The sequence below is a fragment of the Sporobolomyces koalae genome (assembly GCF_050403365.1).
Source record: "Sporobolomyces koalae JCM15063 DNA, S_koalae_JCM15063T_v1_ctg3, whole genome shotgun sequence".
Classification (NCBI taxonomy): domain Eukaryota; kingdom Fungi; phylum Basidiomycota; class Microbotryomycetes; order Sporidiobolales; family Sporidiobolaceae; genus Sporobolomyces; species Sporobolomyces koalae.
In genome coordinates, this window is record NW_027481768.1 from 421458 (window position 1) to 439226 (window position 17769).

The window sequence follows — 17769 nt, forward strand, 5'->3', positions numbered from 1 at the left end:
GCGGTCTCGGCGGGCGGCGCCTTCTCTTTGCGACACTCTGTCAGGTGGCAGGTGACTTCCAAAAGGCGGGATGAAAGCTTGGGTACAAGAAAGACGAAGAAGCGGTATCTCAATAAGGAACACAAAGAGACAAGTATAAAAATAGGTCCGTGCAGATCGGGATCGGTCTAGTTGAACAGTTCGCTGACGCTCATCCTGCCTTCCATCCTCTCTGCGGCATTGACAGTCAGACTGCGTGTGCTAATGCCACTACTTCCCAAGCCCGAAGTCCTGCGTCTCGCGTCTCGGACGACGAGTCCATCTTTTCCCGTCGGTGGGTTTGACAGGAACGAAGAAGCAGTTTTGGCGAGGATCGGAGGAAGCAAAGGCTCGTCCTCGGTCAAGGTAGACATGGTTGTGGTAGGGTTGATTGATGCTCGGAACTGATGCGGTCGATTCGAGGCGCGAGGGATGGGAGGCGCTTCTGGAAGCGCAGACGAGGTAGTTTGAACAATTGTCGGAATCGACTGTGACCGAGCTTGTTGTTGCTGTTGTTGTTGTTGTTGCTGCTGCAGCACCTGGAACGGGGTCGGCGCTTGTACATCCTCAATGTTGGGCCGACTAACACGGGAACGGCCTGCAGCCGGACCAAGACGAGTCGAGGCAAAGGCGGAACTTGGCACAGCTCGGAAAGAGTCGAGTTCGCGTTCCAACTCTTTCACCTTGTTTTGCGCTGTCGTCAGAAGCGAGACTGTCGAACGGTGTTTCTGTAGATTCAAAGAAGTAGCCCCTTTCGTCAGTGACGCTCTTGCGTGCGCCAAGGCTGAGGAAGCGAGTACGTACCCGTTTGCTCTCATTCAGTTCCTCCCTCAGGCTGACAACGTGCTTGATCTTCTGATTTTGATTCGAGTGTCCTGCGAGCTCAGCGTTCTGACCAATGAGATCGTGCAAGTCGTGCTCGGTCGCCGCATTCAACCTGGCCAGATGATCGATAGTCTGCTGGAGCGACGAGTGCTGTGCTTCGAGAGGCGCGAGCACGCGATTCTGCTCTGACAGCCTGAGAAGTCAATGTTTCGAGTCAGTATTGCAAGGACTGAATCGGGAGGAAGGAAAACACGCGACTTGCTCGTCCACCTGTTCCCGCAAAGCCGTTTCTGCCGCGCGGCTCTGCAACAAGATCCCGACAATCCTCTTGCGCTCAACTCGCTCCTTTTCGATTTCCTTCTCCTTGACTTCGACAACTCGCTTCTGTTCTTCGATCTCGCCCTCGAGGCGCAGTTGCGATTCTGCAGACTCTTGCGCGAGGGCCGTGAGGTCAGTCTCGAGGTTCGTGCGATGCGCGACCTGCTCCTCCAAGCGAGATGAAAGCGAGGCTCGTTCGGCCTCGAGACGAGGGATGTCTTCGTTGACAGCAGTATCGAGTCTTCGTTGTGCCATGGTCTCGTTAGTCGCGAAACAAGCTGGCCGGGATGATAGTCGTGCGAACTCACTCTGCTTCCAAGCGCGCGTGGTCCGCTTCGAGCCTCTCCTTGTTGTCCTTCCACTCTCGTTTCCTCAATTTCCATACCGAATCTGCAGTTTGGTCGACCCCCTGCAGGATGTGTGCTTCTGCTCTCGCTGCCTCGAGTTCTTCGGTGAGCCCGATCAGCTCGCGCAAGTCACTCCTCGCTCGCTGCCTCCACTCTTTCTCGTTCCGTTCGCTGACGAGCAGATCACGATCGACCCTCCAACTGCTGAGAGCTTCGGCATTGTCGGCCAGAGCGGATCGGACCTGTCCTTCGAGCAGGATGACAGTCGACTCGAGGCCCTTGGAGTAGTCGACGAGCGTTGCGATCTCGGCCTGCCGATCCTGCACTTGTCGCTCGAGCTTGTTCCGTTCGTGTCTCTCCTGCACGAGATCGACCAATCTCGCGTGTCTCACTCGCTCGTGCAGATCCTCGACGACTTGTCGTGCGACGTCGGCTTCGAGGGTTCGAGCGTGTCGCTCTTGTTGCCAGGCTTGTTCCATCTCTCGACACTCGCAGGATTTGTCGGCAAAGGTTCGTTCGAGGTGTTCGAGTTGAGTTCGGAGGGTAGCGAGTTCAGATTCTTTGCGCTGTCGGGATTGCTCGTGCGAAGTTTGCAGCGATGTCAGTTTCGACTGGAGCAAGGGTAGAGTCGTTTGGTGTTTCTCGAGCAACGATTCCGTCTTGGTCAGCTTGGAAGACAAATGACCTGGGTTCGTAGACAGAGTCAGCTTGGAACCTGGAAACGCGCTGAACAAAGAGTGAAGTGGAGATTGTACGGATTTCGCTCTTGAGTCCCGCAACTTCCTTGTGGCTGTCGTGTTTGTCCCGTGACAGCTCTTCTCGGTGGGTTTCGAGTTTCGAGATCTTGGCTTCAAGTTTCGCAAGTTCTTTCTCGTGGTGGGCAGTCATGCGCGTTTTGAGCTCTTCAAGCTTAGAGCCGAGAATGAAAGGTTAGCTCTATGATGGAGCGACGATCAGCAATAGAGCGTACCTGCTGCCTGTGTCGCTCGCGGTCGGTTCCGGTCGAAGTGCTCGCGATGCGCTTCCTCGCGGTGGGCGGGTTGTTCTCCTTGTCTGGCTCGCTGTACATTCCAAAAGTACCTGCAAGAGCTGAAGGTCAGCGTCTTGTCGAGATGCCTGCACGAGAGTGAACTCGCTGCCCGACTTTGTTTGGTTTGTTGTTTCTCGAATCGATCGGCTTGCGTGACCCCAATCAGGCCCTTCTTGTCATGTTGAGGAGGTGAGTGCGGATTGTAGCTTCCTGGTCCTGGAACGCCCGAAGGAGCTGTCGAAGCGATGTGCACATCAAGCGAGGCGTTTGAGTTGAGTGACGCCCGTTCTACACGAGGAAGGAGCGGAAGAGGCACGTACGCGCTGCCACAAATCGCGCCGCCTTGGGGAACTGCATCGGCACTCGTTGTGTGTCTGCGATGCCAAGGCAAAGCTGTGCCGATTGAGACAAGAATGGAGAAAGATCGACAGCGAAACGCTTGTTTTGTGATCGCCTTGCCCGCACACGACACGCTCCTTCTCGCGTAGCTCCAACTCACTGCGACAGTAGATCACCCACGAGTCTGCTCGAGCGCGTAGAACGGCGATCGGAGCAAGAAGGGCGATGGCGGCTCGGAAGGATCTTCAACCGTGGCTCCGACGAGAGTGGCTTAGCGAGAGGAACGAACTCGGTCCAACGCTCCGCACAGACGCGCACACGAACAAGAAGAAGAAGCTCCAATACACGGCCGTGAGTCGATCCGAGGTCGCGGGTTCTCTTGCCGATCTCGTAGCTCAACGCGCGCTTTCACTCTTTAAAGACCCTGGGCGAGACGGTGGACGATGACGGAGAAGCTCTCATCTGGATCAGAATGTCAGATACTGAGCTCGAGATCCAAGTCTGCGTACCCAAGTCATTCGTCCAGGCTTACAACGAGTCAGTTCAACCATAGACCTTCTCTCGCAAAAGTCTCCCGAGCTTCGGACCGCTGACACACATGCCACCTTGTTCAGTGAATCGGCGCTCAGCTTGACGGCTTCGTCAGAGCAGAAAGACCTGTTTACCCTTCAAGAATGGAAGTTTCACCTAGCCTCGCCGCCTACGCTGCAACCGCACGCGACCGCACCGCTACCCAAGGCGGTCTGCCTCAAAATCATCAAGCTACAGAGATACGGAGATGGACCTGGACAGGTCATCAACCACAACCGTCTCGTTGCTTTCCGCCGGGACGCTCAAGTAGGCGAGATGCTCGACGCGATTGAACGACCCCAACAGCAGCTGGTGCAGGCCACTCCGCAAATCATGACGTACGATTCTGAGGTCCGTACCTGTATCCTGTCTCGGTCCGTGCATTCGCTTGCGCTCGGCGTCTGACCTCTGAAAGGGTACTGTCGGTGTTACTTCCGAATAGCTTCCTGCGTTTGCACCGAAAACTCCAGAACCTGCACTAGGATCAACCCCGACCGCCAAGAATCACGTTTCTTCCAATACTGCAGGCATGAAAGATTCGACCCGGACCCCTACCACCGTCTTGACGTCGGCCTCGACTACGGAAACTCGACGACCTCGTCCGTCCGCGGCAAAGTATGACTGGTCCCTGGTCTGGCCCCTCGATCGAATCGATTACTCGGTACCGGCTCGATCCGAACTCGAGCTCGAAGAACTATGGAGGGTCAACAAATTGAACCGGATCCAGGATTGGAAGAAACGGGGCAAGAAGATCGACCCAAAATTGGAACAGAGCTTGCAGGCGGTGTCAACGCATCAAGGTGGTGCAGAGGGTGCACCACAAGCCGGCTCATCGACTCGCGCAGTCAAGGCTGAAACTCCAACCGTGACGGTCGATCCTCGATCCAGACCGCGCTCTCCGCATGTCGTCAATCGGGACAAGCGTGCACGAGAGCCAACAACAAGCAATCCTGGTTCTCCGGTCAAGATCCTCCCAGAACGGATAGTCCCGGTGGAGAAAAAGCTGGCGACGAAGGAGGTGGCCAAGGCTCATACACAGCAAGACACCGGCACAACGAGCGCAATCGCGACTGTCGAAACACAAGGCATTGCGACTCAGTCCGCACCGATACATGTTGACGTCGAGACGCAAATCTCCGTCAGTCCTTCGAGCTCCAGCAATCTTATTCCGCAATCCGAATCGAAGGACTCCGAGGTAGACGAACTTGCTTCGAGCTCTGAAGATTCGGACGCATCGCAAGATGAGGAGGACGACGTTGAGAAAGCGTTGCTCTCGGTATCGCAGTACTCGCAACATCGGGCGAAACGGCTTCGCGAGTCATCTGCACACGTCTCTTCAGATGAAGACAGCCTTGGTACCCAACAAGCCTTGTCTCAGTGGAGCGGGACTGAATCCGAAGAGGAGGGAGAGCCTCTTTCAACTCGCGAGGCGCAGAATGCACGCAAGCGCTTGCCACCCGGCTCAAAGTCAGCTTCAGACGCCAGTCCCGGCAGAGATGCGAACCAGTCACGTCGCTCATCCTCGTCTCCCATGACGGATGATTCTCTCCCTCAAACCTCCACAGCACCACCACGGGGACCCCAGCGAACGTCTCGCAACCGACCCTCGGAATCCGACCTCATCTCGACCTCGACGGCCACTCAGACGACTTGCTCCCTCGAGTTCTCGAGCTTGCCTCTCCCGACTGCTGCTCAGGCGGAAACTTCCTCGCAACTTCGCGCGTCTCTTTCCAAGCCGAACCGTCACACGAAAGACCCGGTAGCGCCGGCCGTGACAGCACGAGTCACAAGCGCAGCTGCCACAAATACAGCTCGAGCGACCAAAGCAAAGCAGGATGCCCACTTGAAAGGGATCACCCGGGAGGACCCCGTGGAGATTGATTTCGACAAGTCGAGAGAGAAGAAACGACCACGATCTCCCTCGCCTGTGTTGAATTCGCCACAAGCTCCGAGACCCGCCGCGAAGAAACCAAAGACCGAACCGACCAAGTCTGCTGCACACGAAGAGGCGAGGGAGACGAAATCGGCTGTTCTCGAAGAATGGGATCTGCTCGTCGCTCAGTTTGCAGCAGCGCGGAAAGAACGCGAGGAAGAACAGGAGAAGATGTTTGCGAGGGAGACTGCGGTCGAAAAGTTCAAGCGGATGTCTGCGACGAGGGAACGAAACGAGGCTTTGAGACGCGATATCACGTTCTGAGCCTGGCAATTGCGCTCTTGTAGACGGATTCCGACCATTCAGGCTTGGCTGAAGTACTTCTTGCAGTTGTGCAACGCGGGTGCTCTTTTAAGAGAAGACAAAGAAAAAAGTTTCAGCTCGCTCGACATGCTATGGAGTCAAGAGACGCTTACCTCCGCAAGCAAGTTTGAGTCACTCGGACCCAACTTCCTGATCGTCAAGCGATACAGCTCTTGTCGCAGTTCTCATGTCCCAACCAGAATCCGGTAGACCACCATGTCTGTATCAGATTCTCCGATGTCCGGATCTACCGGACTTCCCTCGCCGCCCGGCAAATCAACATAGCGGTCCGCTCGAGATCATCGTCTACTGTTCGAGATACCTCGACTACGCTTTTCCACATTGGGGTCGAACCGGGTCTTGATATCGGCAATAACAGTTTAGCCGATCTTGTCCTGAGCTCGATCTTGACATCCTCTTCTCTCGCTTGATCCGAAAATGCTGGCGTGCTTCGTGACGGATCCTGACTACTGGCCTGTATCCACCCTTCTGCCTTGCCCCGGTCGATCACGAGATCTTCGCACCGAGCGATCGGTTGCCAGAACCCAAACAAGTCGCGCTCGAACGTGCCGGCCGCACCTTCGTCGACGTTTTCTCCACCATCGAGTAGGAGGACCGATTCGTGTCGGTCGCGTTCAAGCGTGGCGAGGGAAGCGACGAAGAGATCATAGACCCGTTCCTCCCGTGTTCCAGCCGGGATGTTGCTGTGAGAGCCTTCCAATCGTGAAGGCTCGCGATCCAAGTTGACTCCAGTGCATGATGCAGCTCGCCCAGTGGTACTTGTTGCTACGCGCCGGATCCCGTCCCCCCACTTGAGCCTGACGCTGTCCCGATTGCGAGCGATGGCGCCTGCTGCAAGGCGCAAAGCACGGCAGACTGGCTTGACACCAAAGACGAGAGTCGGCAGGGATGCGTGAGACAGGATCTGCAGCTGAAGGTGAATCGGGAGCCGCAGGAGAGCCGAACGTTGTTCTGGAAGAGGCGATGCAGCGAGATATGGAGGAGGCACGTCCATCGTGGTTGTATAAGTCTATCGCCGGGGTGACATTCGTGCTCCGATTCCCGCAACACCTTGAAGAGCGAAGCGAGACCGCATCTGGATTCTGCGCACGCGCGACGTCGGCCAAAACACTTCACTCCGCGGAGATTTTCTGAGCAGCTCTTAAATATGAGATCAAGCCAAGTCTTGGGATCATAAAAATACTGCTAGATCAACTATATGCTTCGCGATAGTTTTGAGAAAAAGGGCTCACTTCGAAAATCGCGGAACGAGATCGGTTGCTCGTGTTCATCGACCAAAACCCCCTCGCTCCGCCACGGAAGCTTCAGCATAGCGCGTAGCGAACGTTGTCGATCCAGTACAACCCGCCTCCGAGCGAGTCCGAGGTGCATCCGCCACGCATCGCCTCGATCATCGCGGCACAACAATCAGACATCGCGCGACGGCGAACAATCGTCAATCGCGTTCAGTCGAGACAGCGTGTCTGACGGGCCAGCATGACCGACTATTCCGCATTCGCACCTGCGCGACCACCCCAATCACCTACAGGTCCAGCGCCGTCCAGTTCGTCTCACTTTGCGCTGGCACCGCAGTTCAACAATCTCCAGATCGACCAGGCATACCCGAGATACCCAGAACAGCAGTCGAACTACTCGCAGTACCCTCAACAACAACAACAGCAGCAGCAGCGCGAGTACTCTCAGTTTCAGCAGGGAGGGCCTCCTCGCCTCACGAACCTCCACATCCCAGCGAGCCAGGCAGCGTCGGCCTCGTCAGCTCGCTCGCCGACCTCGCCAGGAGCGTACGGCTACTCTGATGTCAACCGACCGTGGCCGAGCAATGGCGGAGGCGCGAATGCCGCAAATGGACCGGCGGCGTCCACAGGAGACTCGCCTACTCGCATCCCGAGAAAAAGCTCGCTCGCAGCCAAGTCGGGCATGGCTTCGAGCAGCAGTCACGAGAGGCTGCCGCCGATCCCGACTTCATCCTCGAGCATGCATTTCCCGAAAGCCTTTGGCGACGATGCTATCGACAGTCAACGCGACTCGACTGGAGGCGAAGCTGTATTCAATGGTGCAGACCTCACTTCCGACAGTCGCCCGAAAGATTCGCTGTCTTCACCTTCGCAAGCTGCACCGGTTTCTGCTCCGCCACCGAATCCAGCAGCTCCCGCCCCCTCGGCTTCAAAGAAGGCCAATCCCCTCGAGGACTTGATCGCGACTGAGACTCTCTATGTCGAAGATTTGGGCGGTGTTATCAAGGTAAAATGCTTCTGATGACCTGTCGTTGCCGCCCGAGCTGACTCGCTTTCGATTGCACACAATCACAGCGCGTTGCAGCTGCGTGGTCACGATCAAACTTCCCTCCTCCCGCTCTCGATACCATGTTCCGAGCAGTCGAGGCTGTGTATCGCATCAACAAGATCCTGCTTGGCGTTAGTCTCTCTCGCAAAGAGGCGCAGTATGACTCCAGCAGGAATGCTAACAGCTCGTGTAACTGGCAGAAATTGAACGAGATTGGACCGAATCCTTCTTCGCCTAAAGCATTGGGCGACCTGCTGATGCGTTGGATCTCGGACATTGAGCCGGCGTATTCTCGGTACGGTTCTACCCTGCTGCTCGACTTTGACTCGTATCCTCCGGTTCAGTCAAACCCGAAACTCGCCCCGATCCTCGCATCCTTGCCGTGGCCTGGAACTCTGCCCTCGCCTGACCAGTATGGCGTCTCGCCAAACCAAGTCTCGCTCGATCGCCTCTTTGAACTCCCGGTGCATCGGATACGGTATTACAAGAAGCTGTATGCGAAATTGCTCAAATCGACTCAGGAAGGCAGAAGTGACCACGCGTTGCTAGTCAGTGCGAATGACAAACTGGCCCGGCTCGAGAAGCTTGCCGAAGAGGGCCGATCGAGGAGTGTTTTGGGCTTGGACAATGGGGATGTAGCGCCGAGGGAGAATACGCAAGTCCAGGGGCACCCAGGGAGGAAGATGCCACCGAGACTAGACCTGCAGAACCTTTCCAACACCAGTGGTAGGGTAGACAGCCCGAGAGAGGATAGCCCTTCGAGTAGCAGGCAAGCTCTCTCATTCATGCCCGATCAGTCGTGAAACTCATGCCCATTCCTCTACAGTCTGCGCTCATCGTCGGCCACCGGTACTTCGACTGCAAACACTTCGGCCGCAGCGCACAACTTGGGTCAGCGAGAGCCTCCTTTGAAGGTCGACGAGTTGGAAATGCGTCTCAGCACCGAGCGGACTCTTGACATCTTCACGATGCAGCCACGAGTGAGTACATACACGCTTGTCTCAGCGGGCTCCCACTAGTGGCTGACGTGTCGGTCATCCTCAGAAATGCAAACTACAAATGCAGCCGGCGACGCTGTCTTTTCAGCGCCAACTCCGCAAGGCCTCCTCGGCAATTGTCACTTTCGTGCCGGCATCTGACCCTTCACGAACGACTGTCATTCATCCTCGTGCATATGTCGTCCTGCTCACCGATTTGTTCCTGCTTTGCGAATGGACACTTCCGGAAGAGTCGCCCTCTCAGCAACAAGATCTTACTCTGCTGTACCCGCCTCTCGCGGGCAAGCATCTACGAGTATCCGAGCCGACACCTAGAGGAGAACTTGAAGTATCGATCATGGGCAAGGAGCGACTCACGATCAAGTTCGGTGGCGGCGAGCTAGAAGCGAGAGACTGGCAGGTTGCGATGGAGGAGGCGGCTCGATTCGGCGCGAACCGTGAGTCGTATTCGCGCTCACCTTCAGATCTTTTGCTGAGCTCGTTTAGCTGACGATAACGCCGCATCAGACACGCTCTCTCTTCGAGCGGACTCTGGCTCTACTGCACACAACCCAAAATCGCCTCTCTCGCCCATCTCGACCAACTTGAATCCGATTCCTCGCGTGCTGAGCCCGCCACACGAATACATGTCCCCTGTACAAATGCAATCTCCGCAATACCCGAGCAGCAGCAACCGGTCACTGTCGCGGTCTCCTGAGCCTGTCTCCCCGAATTCGAGCTACTCGCGGCAAGATTCGTTCAACCATTTCGCGAGTCTCCCGCCGCAGCAACCGTCTCAACAGAACGATCAGATGCCGCCACACTTGTCCGTAGCGCGTCCGGAGCGTAACGCCAGCTTTGCCCGAAATGAGTCGCCCAACGCTTTCCTACCGTCGCCCTCTTCGTCCAGCTTTATCGGCGACAATGCCTCGAACGGATCTCGTGGGGCTTCTCCTCTACGACCCGACTTCAACCCGCAATCATCTCAGCAGAGCTTGCCGAACGGTCGCCAATCGCCGTTCCAGATTCATCCTCAACCTGGAGATTTCGGAGGTCCAGGCAACGTCGCGTTGGGAGGAGGGGGAAATTACAGCTCTCGACCCTCGTCTCGCACATCCCAAAACTCGTACGCATCGAGCTCGAATCGCACTGATCGATCATCTGCCTACCCTGAGCCTCCGCCACCGCTGCCCAAAGAGCGAAGCTACAACGGCTTGAACATTAGCGGCCGAGGCGGACCCCTCTATCCGACGAGCATGCGCACAGATCCAGGAGATTCGCGATCTGTCTCTGGGCACAGTGATTACCTCTCGCCTCACAACTCGGTCCATCGCTCGAAATCTGCCGAAGCGCTGCGCGTCGAACCTCCCCAGCACTACCGGATGCCGTCACAGGCTCTCTCTCAGGAGCGCTCGCCTTCGAGTCCAGCGTTCGCTCCGACTGTCGGCCAGAGCATCGAGGGAGAAGACGATTCTCCGCCTGCTTCTCCCGTCGACGCTCGAGGCCCGCAGAAAACGAGCGTCATCGCCGACATGCGCTGCAAGATCTTCCTGCAGCAGCACCACTCGGTGTGGAAGAGTCTTGGAACCGCCAAACTCAAGCTGTACCAGTCGATGCCAAGCAACACGAAACAGCTCGTCGTCGATTCCGACAAGAGCAAGGGCAAGACCCTCATCTCGACAATTGTTCTGACCGACGGCGTCGAGCGCGTGGGAAAAACGGGCGTCGCCATCGAATTGAGCGACCAGGGAGATCGAACTGGAATCATCTACATGCTGCAGGTACGTCCTCGGTTCCTCATGGAGGTTGTCTCCTCTCGCTCAAGTGCTGACGTCGAAAGCTTTGATGCGACAGATGAAGACCGAACAATCTGCCACCGGATTGTTCGAGCAATTGCTTGCCGGCTCTGACCGAGAACGACGATAGATGGACCCTTTTTCCTTTTTCCACTGACTCCCCCGATACCACCCCGACCTCTTTCTGTGCGCGCTCGATTGCACTCTGTCCTGATACCCTTTTGCGAGGCGACTGCCTCTGCGGTCTCGCAAGCTCACGCTCCCCCTTGTTCTAATTTCCTCCGGATTTTTGTTCTCTTCCTCCCATAACGCCCCATCATCATTCCTTGCTCGTTCTTGTCTCCTGCGTTCTTTTCTATCGCATCTTGCTGTCGCGCAATTTAGTCTTGCTTTGACCTTTCGTCGGCGTTTCGACTTCCGATCGTGGCGCGCCATAAGCCCGGCAGTCTCGTCTGCTGTTCCCCGCAAAAGTTCTCGAGTCGCTTTTCCTCTCGCGCTCACTCCTCCTGCCACGACAGATCCTCAAATTCTTCTCCATCATCGGATCCTCGCCTGCGACACGACCACTAGTCCGACTCTGCTCTCCTTCCGCAAATTCACCTCAAGATGGTGACCGTCAAAGGGCTGGGTCTCATAGGCCTGCCTCTCGTAGCCGCGTTTGTCGCATATGTCCTTCCCACCATCACCTTGCTCGGACTGCGACGGGTCGTTTCGCCGCTCAACAACGACAAGTGTATCGCGGTCAAAGGTGCGCGGACCACCGATTCCGACTTTCGTTTTTCGCTCTGTGCTCGAACTGATCGCAATGCTGTTGTCGAACTGATAGGGCTCGAAGGATGCGAGGACGCGTGGATCGACTACGACAAAGCTCAAGCTTGGCTGCAAGTCTATTCCTTCCGAGCTATTTGCGTTCCATTGCCGCAGTACTGACGAGGACCCTTGCAACTCTTTGTAGTGTCTGCTCCTCTCACGCTGCCCGGAAAAGTTGGCTCCCCGCGACCCTGCATCTCGATTCGGCTTCACTTCCGAAAGTGTCGACCGACTACATCGCGGTTCTCGACCTCAAGGACAACACATACAAGCGAGTCAAGCTCAATGGGTTATCGTCTGATGCCGACGGGATCTACGTGCATGCGATCGACGCTGTCAAAACCGCGAACGGCAAGTTGCGCGTTTTCATAAATTCGCACCGGCCCCCCAAGAACCGATCCCTCGGCAAGACGCTCGGAGCCAACTCTGTCATCGAGATCTTCGAGACGACGGGGAACGAGTACGAGCTCCAACACGTCAAGACTGTTTCGCACCCGCTCATCCGCACCCCGAACAACATCGCGCTCACAAGCGATCATAGCTTTTACGTGTCGAACGACCACCGCCACAAAGTTCACTGGGTAAGCCGGCCGTGACTGTCTCACAGATGACTCGCATGCTCATGGAACCGTGCTTCGAATAGTCTCGCGCTTTCGAGCTTATCAAGACCGTTCCGTCGGACATCATCTATTGTGACGTTTCTCGAGCTACGCCCAACTGCAAGGTCGCAGCGGACGGAGTCATCTACCCGAACGGTCTCGCGAAAGGACCTGGCAACCTGCTCTACCAAGCCTCGACGTTCGAAGGCCTCGTGCGATTTTGGGAGGAGCAGCCGGATCACAAGCTCAAGGCACTCACTACAATCTCCGTACGCTAGTTCGATACTAACTCGCGGTAGAAATTGCGCAAGCCGAGCTAACGATTTTGTTGATAGTTTGAACGCGCTCTCGACAACATCCATGTGGATGAGGACGGATCGATCTATGCGACAACGCTACCAAAAGTGATCCCGTTCATGGAATCTGGCAAGGAGGGAGGTCGTCACGGTATTGTTCCGGTCGAGATCTTCAAGATTGCGAATGCCTCGTCCTCGTGAACCTCTGATGTCCTCCTCTCTTAGTCCTCCTTGGTTGCGAGCTCACACGTTCTCCCGTTTATAGTATCGGCTCGAATGGATACCAGAAAGAAATGGTGTTTGCAGATGACGGCAACATTGTCTCCGCTTCAACCTCGGCTGCTCCTTATCGCGGCAAGCTCGTACTCACGGGTAAGGCGCACCCCCGTCTGACTCAACGTGCCTCAGAGTGGCAAGCTGACTTGTGTCGTTACGCAACGCAGGCGTCTTCACGCGCGAGGTCAGCGTCTGCGACATCAATTAAAGCTGGTGACCGAAATCTTACAAGCTGTATTCGCTCATGTGCACATCCCGTTCTTTATCCACCTGCTCCTGGAATACAATATCGATATCTGCTGGATTTATTGCGCTTGTCCTTGCGATCGCAACTTGGAACATCCTGTCTCTGGAACGGTCCAAGCGGGAGGCAGTGCGGACTTTGCCAACGTTCACGCTTTCGGAGAGCTGATTGCGACTCAGAGATAGGACTGGCAGAGTAGTGATAGTTCTTAGAGCCAGCGGTGCTACTGTGGGCGAGTGAGAGGGCGCGTAAGGGCGTCTCGAGCGAGTCGAGCCCAGCCGACGTCGCGTGCTTGGCTGCGCTGATCATGAAGATCACAAGCGAGGTTCTCTCAATTTCGGCGACTTCTACGCCCCACAACACAGCCCACCAGCGCCGGCCCACAAAGATCGCTACGACTGTGTTCGAAACGATCTACAAGTCGGGTTCTCGTCGATAATACCGCTTGAAAGGTTTCGCAGACAGTCGATCGGCAGTACCTTTGATCAAATAGGCCGCGCGCGTCGCAGCACTTCGATAATCTCGAAAGCTCAACATCCACCTGCACTTGGCGTGAGCAGGACATGACGGTCGTAACGACCTACGTGCCGCCGTTCGCTACGGCGGCCCCGACGGCAGGGTCAGGGGGAGGATCGAACGCAGGAACCGGCATCTCGTTCGCGTCCATCGCATCGAGGACCGCTGGAACGGGCACTGCCACGTCGTCAGCCGTGATTGTCGACAGCACGGGAGGCGTTGATTCGAGTTCGTTGCTCGAGTACTTCACCAAAGTGTGCCCACACTAAACCTACCGGCTCATTCGCTTGCCCTTCTCGCTGACTCTGCCCTGCGACAGCCTTACATTGATGCCCATTCGCTATCGATCCCGTCGTACCGCTACGCCTATATCCTCTGGTTCGTAATCGCCGGTACCCTTATTTTGTGGTCGATCGCGTACCACCTCAGCGGCACTGGCACTGGGGGCAGCTCTCTTGGCGCATGGTTCAGGAAATGGTCAATCAGGAGGATCACATGGACGAAACGAGTGGGCGCAGCTTCCGCGAACGAGTCAGGTCCCGGGCACGAAACAGCGAGAGGGACGCAAACCACGAGGAAGAAGGTCGTGTGGGCTAGCCCGACATTCGCGCAGACCATCACGGTCCTCGTCTTGATTGCTTCGGCCTTGTGCTTGACATTCATTGGGCCCGATTACATCGCCGTAAGTGAGCGGACTCATTTAGCCGGGAGTCTATACTTACCACAATCGGTTCGGTCAGCCTACAACATGTACTTTTGGAGGCTACTGTGGCTACCAAAGCTACTACGGCAGCTCTGGACCACCGAAATCAACCTATCGCACGAAACGAGATATTTCTCCTTTTGTTCCATCCTCCTTCGCCTTCGATCTCGACCAGACCGCCCCTGCACCTCTCCAGGCCGGCTTTCCTTGTCAAGAAAGCTCATCGCAAGTAAAGACAAAACCTGTCAAGAGAGGACCGCTCAATCCGAATGGCTGGGTCAGTTCTGACCAACTCAGTATTGGAACCGCAAGGTACCGGGCTGATCTGTTTCAAACAGGCCCCTTTCAACGATCCGCTGCTGGCGAGCTCGAATCGAAACATCGACAAGAGCGCATGGACAACCGCCGCTCGTCTCGGCCTGATCTCGTTCGCTATGTTGCCTCTTGCCGTGACCCTCGCGGTCAAACAGGTCGGTTCCTCCTGCTCGCTCCTCCTATGAGCCGGTACTGAAGTGTCCTTTTCGCAGTGGCCTTTCAACATTTGGGCGACGCCGTGGTTGACCAATTATCATTTCGACAAGGTACGGAATGCTTGTTCTAACTTTCACTCGTGCGAGCGCTGACAAGCATCATTGCAGACGGCGATCCTCCACCGCTGGTCCGGTCGGGTCATTTGGGCTTTCTCGACAGCCCACGCAATCGCATGGTTCTACCAGCTCTACCTCGATAAAGATCCCTTCGGTCGACCCGTATTGATCCCTGTCTGGGATTGGTATCGCTTTACTGCCGGAGCAGTGGTCAGTCTTTGCTTCCTCTGTCAACTCGGGAGGTCATGTCAGAACCGCTCACTCGTATGATACTACGCAGGCTTGGGTGCTCCTCACGTTGATCACCTTTTTGTCGCTGAGCCCTTTGCGCAACCGATACTACGAGGCTTTCTATTGGAGCCATGTTGTGCTCCTTCTCCTATTCTTCGCCGCCGCAATCCTGCATCATCGAGTGAGTCTGTCTCGCGGCTTATTCACGCTTCGCCCGGTCATGTAGCTGATGTTGGCGTGCTCTCTTCAAGCCCGTCATGTACTTCCCGATTGCGGCAGCTGCCTGGTGGGGTGGCGAACGGCTTGTTCGCTTCGTCGTCTTTTTGTGGATCAACGGCTTCGCGCGCGGGATCTGGTTCAAAGACCCTGCACGTACAGCGCAACGTTCGAGCTCCCAATCATTCGGTATGCTCAATGCCGAAAAGCTTCACGACTACGATGAGGCCAAGCATTCGGCATACCCACCTGTTCCATACTCCGAACACTCTGATCCCTTCGCCACCCGGACGAGTCAGTCACGACAATCCAGCTTCGCGACACTCTACCCGCCTGCTCCCTCGGGGTCGCCTCGAATCTCCTCGACTCACGCAGCCCCTCCCGCTGGGTTCGCTGCTGCTCAACTTCTACCCGGTCGGACGATCCGCCTCACTCTGAGGACACCTGAAACCCTGCGATGGGCGCCTGGTCAGCACTTGCTCCTCAACATCCCGTCTGTGCGACTTCTCGATTCGCACCCCTACACGATCGCCAGTATCGACCATCGAGCGAAAGGCATCGCGCCAGTCGGAACCGGCTCGGCACAAAGTCTCGAACGAGGCAGTGACATCATCCTGCTCGTGCGAGCTCAGAATGGTTTCAGCAAGGCACTGTGGAATCACGTGGTCAAGATCCGACGAGAGCGGGAATTGCAGGGCGCTTCGACCTCGGAGCTTGCCCAAGGAGTCAACCTGCGTTCGCTTGTCAGTTGGCCGATGGGATCTGCCGCCAGGGTCGAATGGGGCGCGTACGATAGTCTAAACATCATTGCCGGTGGCACGGGAATCACGTTCGGAGTGTCGGTCCTCGAGTACGCCTGTACCCGCATCGCTCGGAAGCAGCACGACCCCAAATGGAAAACGAATAGGGTCCGGTTTGTGTGGATTCTCAAAGAATTTGGTAAGCATTCCGGCGTGTCTGCAAGGCCATGGTCACTTGCGAGAGCTGACCCGGACATACCTCGCATATAACAGCTCATCTCAGCTGGGTTGCCTCGACTCTCCGTCGATGCATGGAGATGTGTGACCCGTCGCAGCTACAGATCGAGCTCTACGTGACGAACGATACACCTCGTTCCTTCCGGCGTCGACCTTCAGCTCAGCCTCTCGCCGCTTTCGATTCGACCGATGAACTCGCCCCTCCTACAGCTCCGTTCGCTCGGCAAGGTCGAGGACAATCACCGAGTCGCGACAGTTTGGCAAGCGAAGCGAGCGATTGGAGTGATGCCGAGGATTCGCCTCGTTCTGGCCCAATCAGTCGGATGCCCGAGTTTGGCGAAGACGTTGACTCGGTAACAGATCTCGTCCTTTTCGAAGGCGAGGAGGAGGAGCGGACGCAAGCCGAAGTGGCAGTATCGGCCAAGCTCAAGAAGGAAGGCAAATTGCGTCGAGCGTTGTCACGCCGCCAGGGCAAGCCCTCGGTTGTCCCGAACCAACCTTCTTATCGACACGACAACCAATCTACTCAGCGTCTGTACGAGAGCCCTCAACCCCAAGACAGCTTTGAAGCCCTGCCGCTCGACGAGCACGAGTCGTCACCAAATCTTCACGCTCCTCCTGCCGCTTCTCGTTCCGCGTCATACAGCGACTCTGATTACCGAAAACATTCTTTGGCACATCACTACGACGATCAGTCCGAAGTGCACACCCTCGGCGACAATCTGAGCACGCGCCACCTGTTTGCGGGTCGCTACGAGCGCGACAGCGTTCCCGATTTCGCTCGCGGCGCAGCAAGTTCTAGAACGAGCGAGGAACAAGCCTTCTTCCTCGATGTCACGGAAGCGGAACAACAGGACCTCGAGGCGATCGCAGAGCTCGCTCGACCAGGATACCCACGCCTCAAACAGATCCTCGATGACGAGGTCAATCGCTCGTCTGGCAAGACGATCGTCGCCTGTGAGTTCTTCTACGCCACTCCTTCTATACTTCTTCACGTGGGACCTTTGGATCGGGGGAATGTGGTCGAAATTTTCCGGAATGTCGATCGAGCGGTCTCGATCCAACGGCGGCCTGCCACTCTCGCCCGCAAAAGCCTCTCATGGGTGTCTTCCGGATTGTGGGCTCGAAATACCGGATCCATCGCTTCATCTTTACTTCCACATGGTCAATCACGAGCCGAGCGAGTTCCGTCCTGACTGACCTGCTGTTTGCGCTTGGTTCGGATCGCGACAAAAACAGGTTGCGGACCCTCATCGCTCAACACGCTCGTACGCAATCTCGTGTCGTCACGCATTGATCTCAAACGTGTTGCAAAAGGCGATGTGCGTGGTCAGGTCTCCATAGTCGTCGAGGTAAATCCCTCCCTTTCTCTATTCCGGTTTTTGCACCACGCGGGGTCGTACATATGCTCAATCTGAACGAATGACTCGTCACACAGGATTTCTCGTTCTGAGACTTTCTCCCTTTACGCCACACGAGCTTCTTTCTCGTATATACTGCAAATAACCCCCTCATAACGTCCATTCCTTCTAGACTCCCACAACAGACACTTTC

General features: G+C 56.1%; 6 protein-coding genes across 6 annotated transcripts; 4 read left to right on the forward strand and 2 right to left on the reverse strand.

Annotated features, from left to right (window-relative positions):
• Positions 1-167: 167 nt before the first annotated feature.
• JCM15063_005076 (uncharacterized protein) lies at positions 168-2895 on the reverse strand (the record flags this gene model as incomplete). Its single annotated transcript, XM_076676179.1, has 8 exons — positions 168-746; positions 823-1036; positions 1106-1402; positions 1470-2193; positions 2264-2417; positions 2479-2588; positions 2653-2772; positions 2859-2895. 8 exons carry the CDS (start codon positions 2893-2895, stop codon positions 168-170), a joined length of 2235 nt encoding a protein of 744 aa, XP_076536717.1.
• A 207-nt stretch (positions 2896-3102) lies between these two features.
• JCM15063_005077 (uncharacterized protein) lies at positions 3103-5644 on the forward strand (the record flags this gene model as incomplete). The annotated part of the gene is made up of 4 exons (XM_076676180.1): positions 3103-3228; positions 3299-3414; positions 3492-3798; positions 3890-5644. 4 exons carry the CDS (start codon positions 3103-3105, stop codon positions 5642-5644), a joined length of 2304 nt encoding a protein of 767 aa, XP_076536718.1.
• A 286-nt stretch (positions 5645-5930) lies between these two features.
• Positions 5931-6698, reverse strand: JCM15063_005078 (uncharacterized protein; the record flags this gene model as incomplete). The annotated part of the gene is made up of 1 exon (XM_076676181.1): positions 5931-6698. One exon carries the CDS (start codon positions 6696-6698, stop codon positions 5931-5933), a length of 768 nt encoding a protein of 255 aa, XP_076536719.1.
• Positions 6699-7180: 482 nt separating this feature from the next.
• On the forward strand, positions 7181-10890 carry JCM15063_005079 (uncharacterized protein; the record flags this gene model as incomplete). The annotated part of the gene is made up of 7 exons (XM_076676182.1): positions 7181-7945; positions 8014-8118; positions 8188-8480; positions 8814-8967; positions 9032-9422; positions 9472-10745; positions 10819-10890. 7 exons carry the CDS (start codon positions 7181-7183, stop codon positions 10888-10890), a joined length of 3054 nt encoding a protein of 1017 aa, XP_076536720.1.
• Positions 10891-11366: 476 nt separating this feature from the next.
• On the forward strand, positions 11367-12949 carry JCM15063_005080 (uncharacterized protein; the record flags this gene model as incomplete). Its single annotated transcript, XM_076676183.1, has 7 exons — positions 11367-11508; positions 11587-11641; positions 11716-12151; positions 12214-12438; positions 12505-12662; positions 12731-12837; positions 12909-12949. 7 exons carry the CDS (start codon positions 11367-11369, stop codon positions 12947-12949), a joined length of 1164 nt encoding a protein of 387 aa, XP_076536721.1.
• A 599-nt stretch (positions 12950-13548) lies between these two features.
• JCM15063_005081 (ferric reductase family protein) lies at positions 13549-17668 on the forward strand (the record flags this gene model as incomplete). The annotated part of the gene is made up of 11 exons (XM_076676184.1): positions 13549-13755; positions 13821-14183; positions 14242-14481; positions 14543-14674; positions 14732-14785; positions 14843-15001; positions 15072-15203; positions 15274-16177; positions 16252-17172; positions 17455-17567; positions 17654-17668. The coding sequence occupies 11 exons, from the start codon at positions 13549-13551 to the stop codon at positions 17666-17668; spliced, it is 3240 nt and encodes a 1079-aa protein (XP_076536722.1).
• Between the last annotated feature and the right edge of the window lie 101 nt (positions 17669-17769).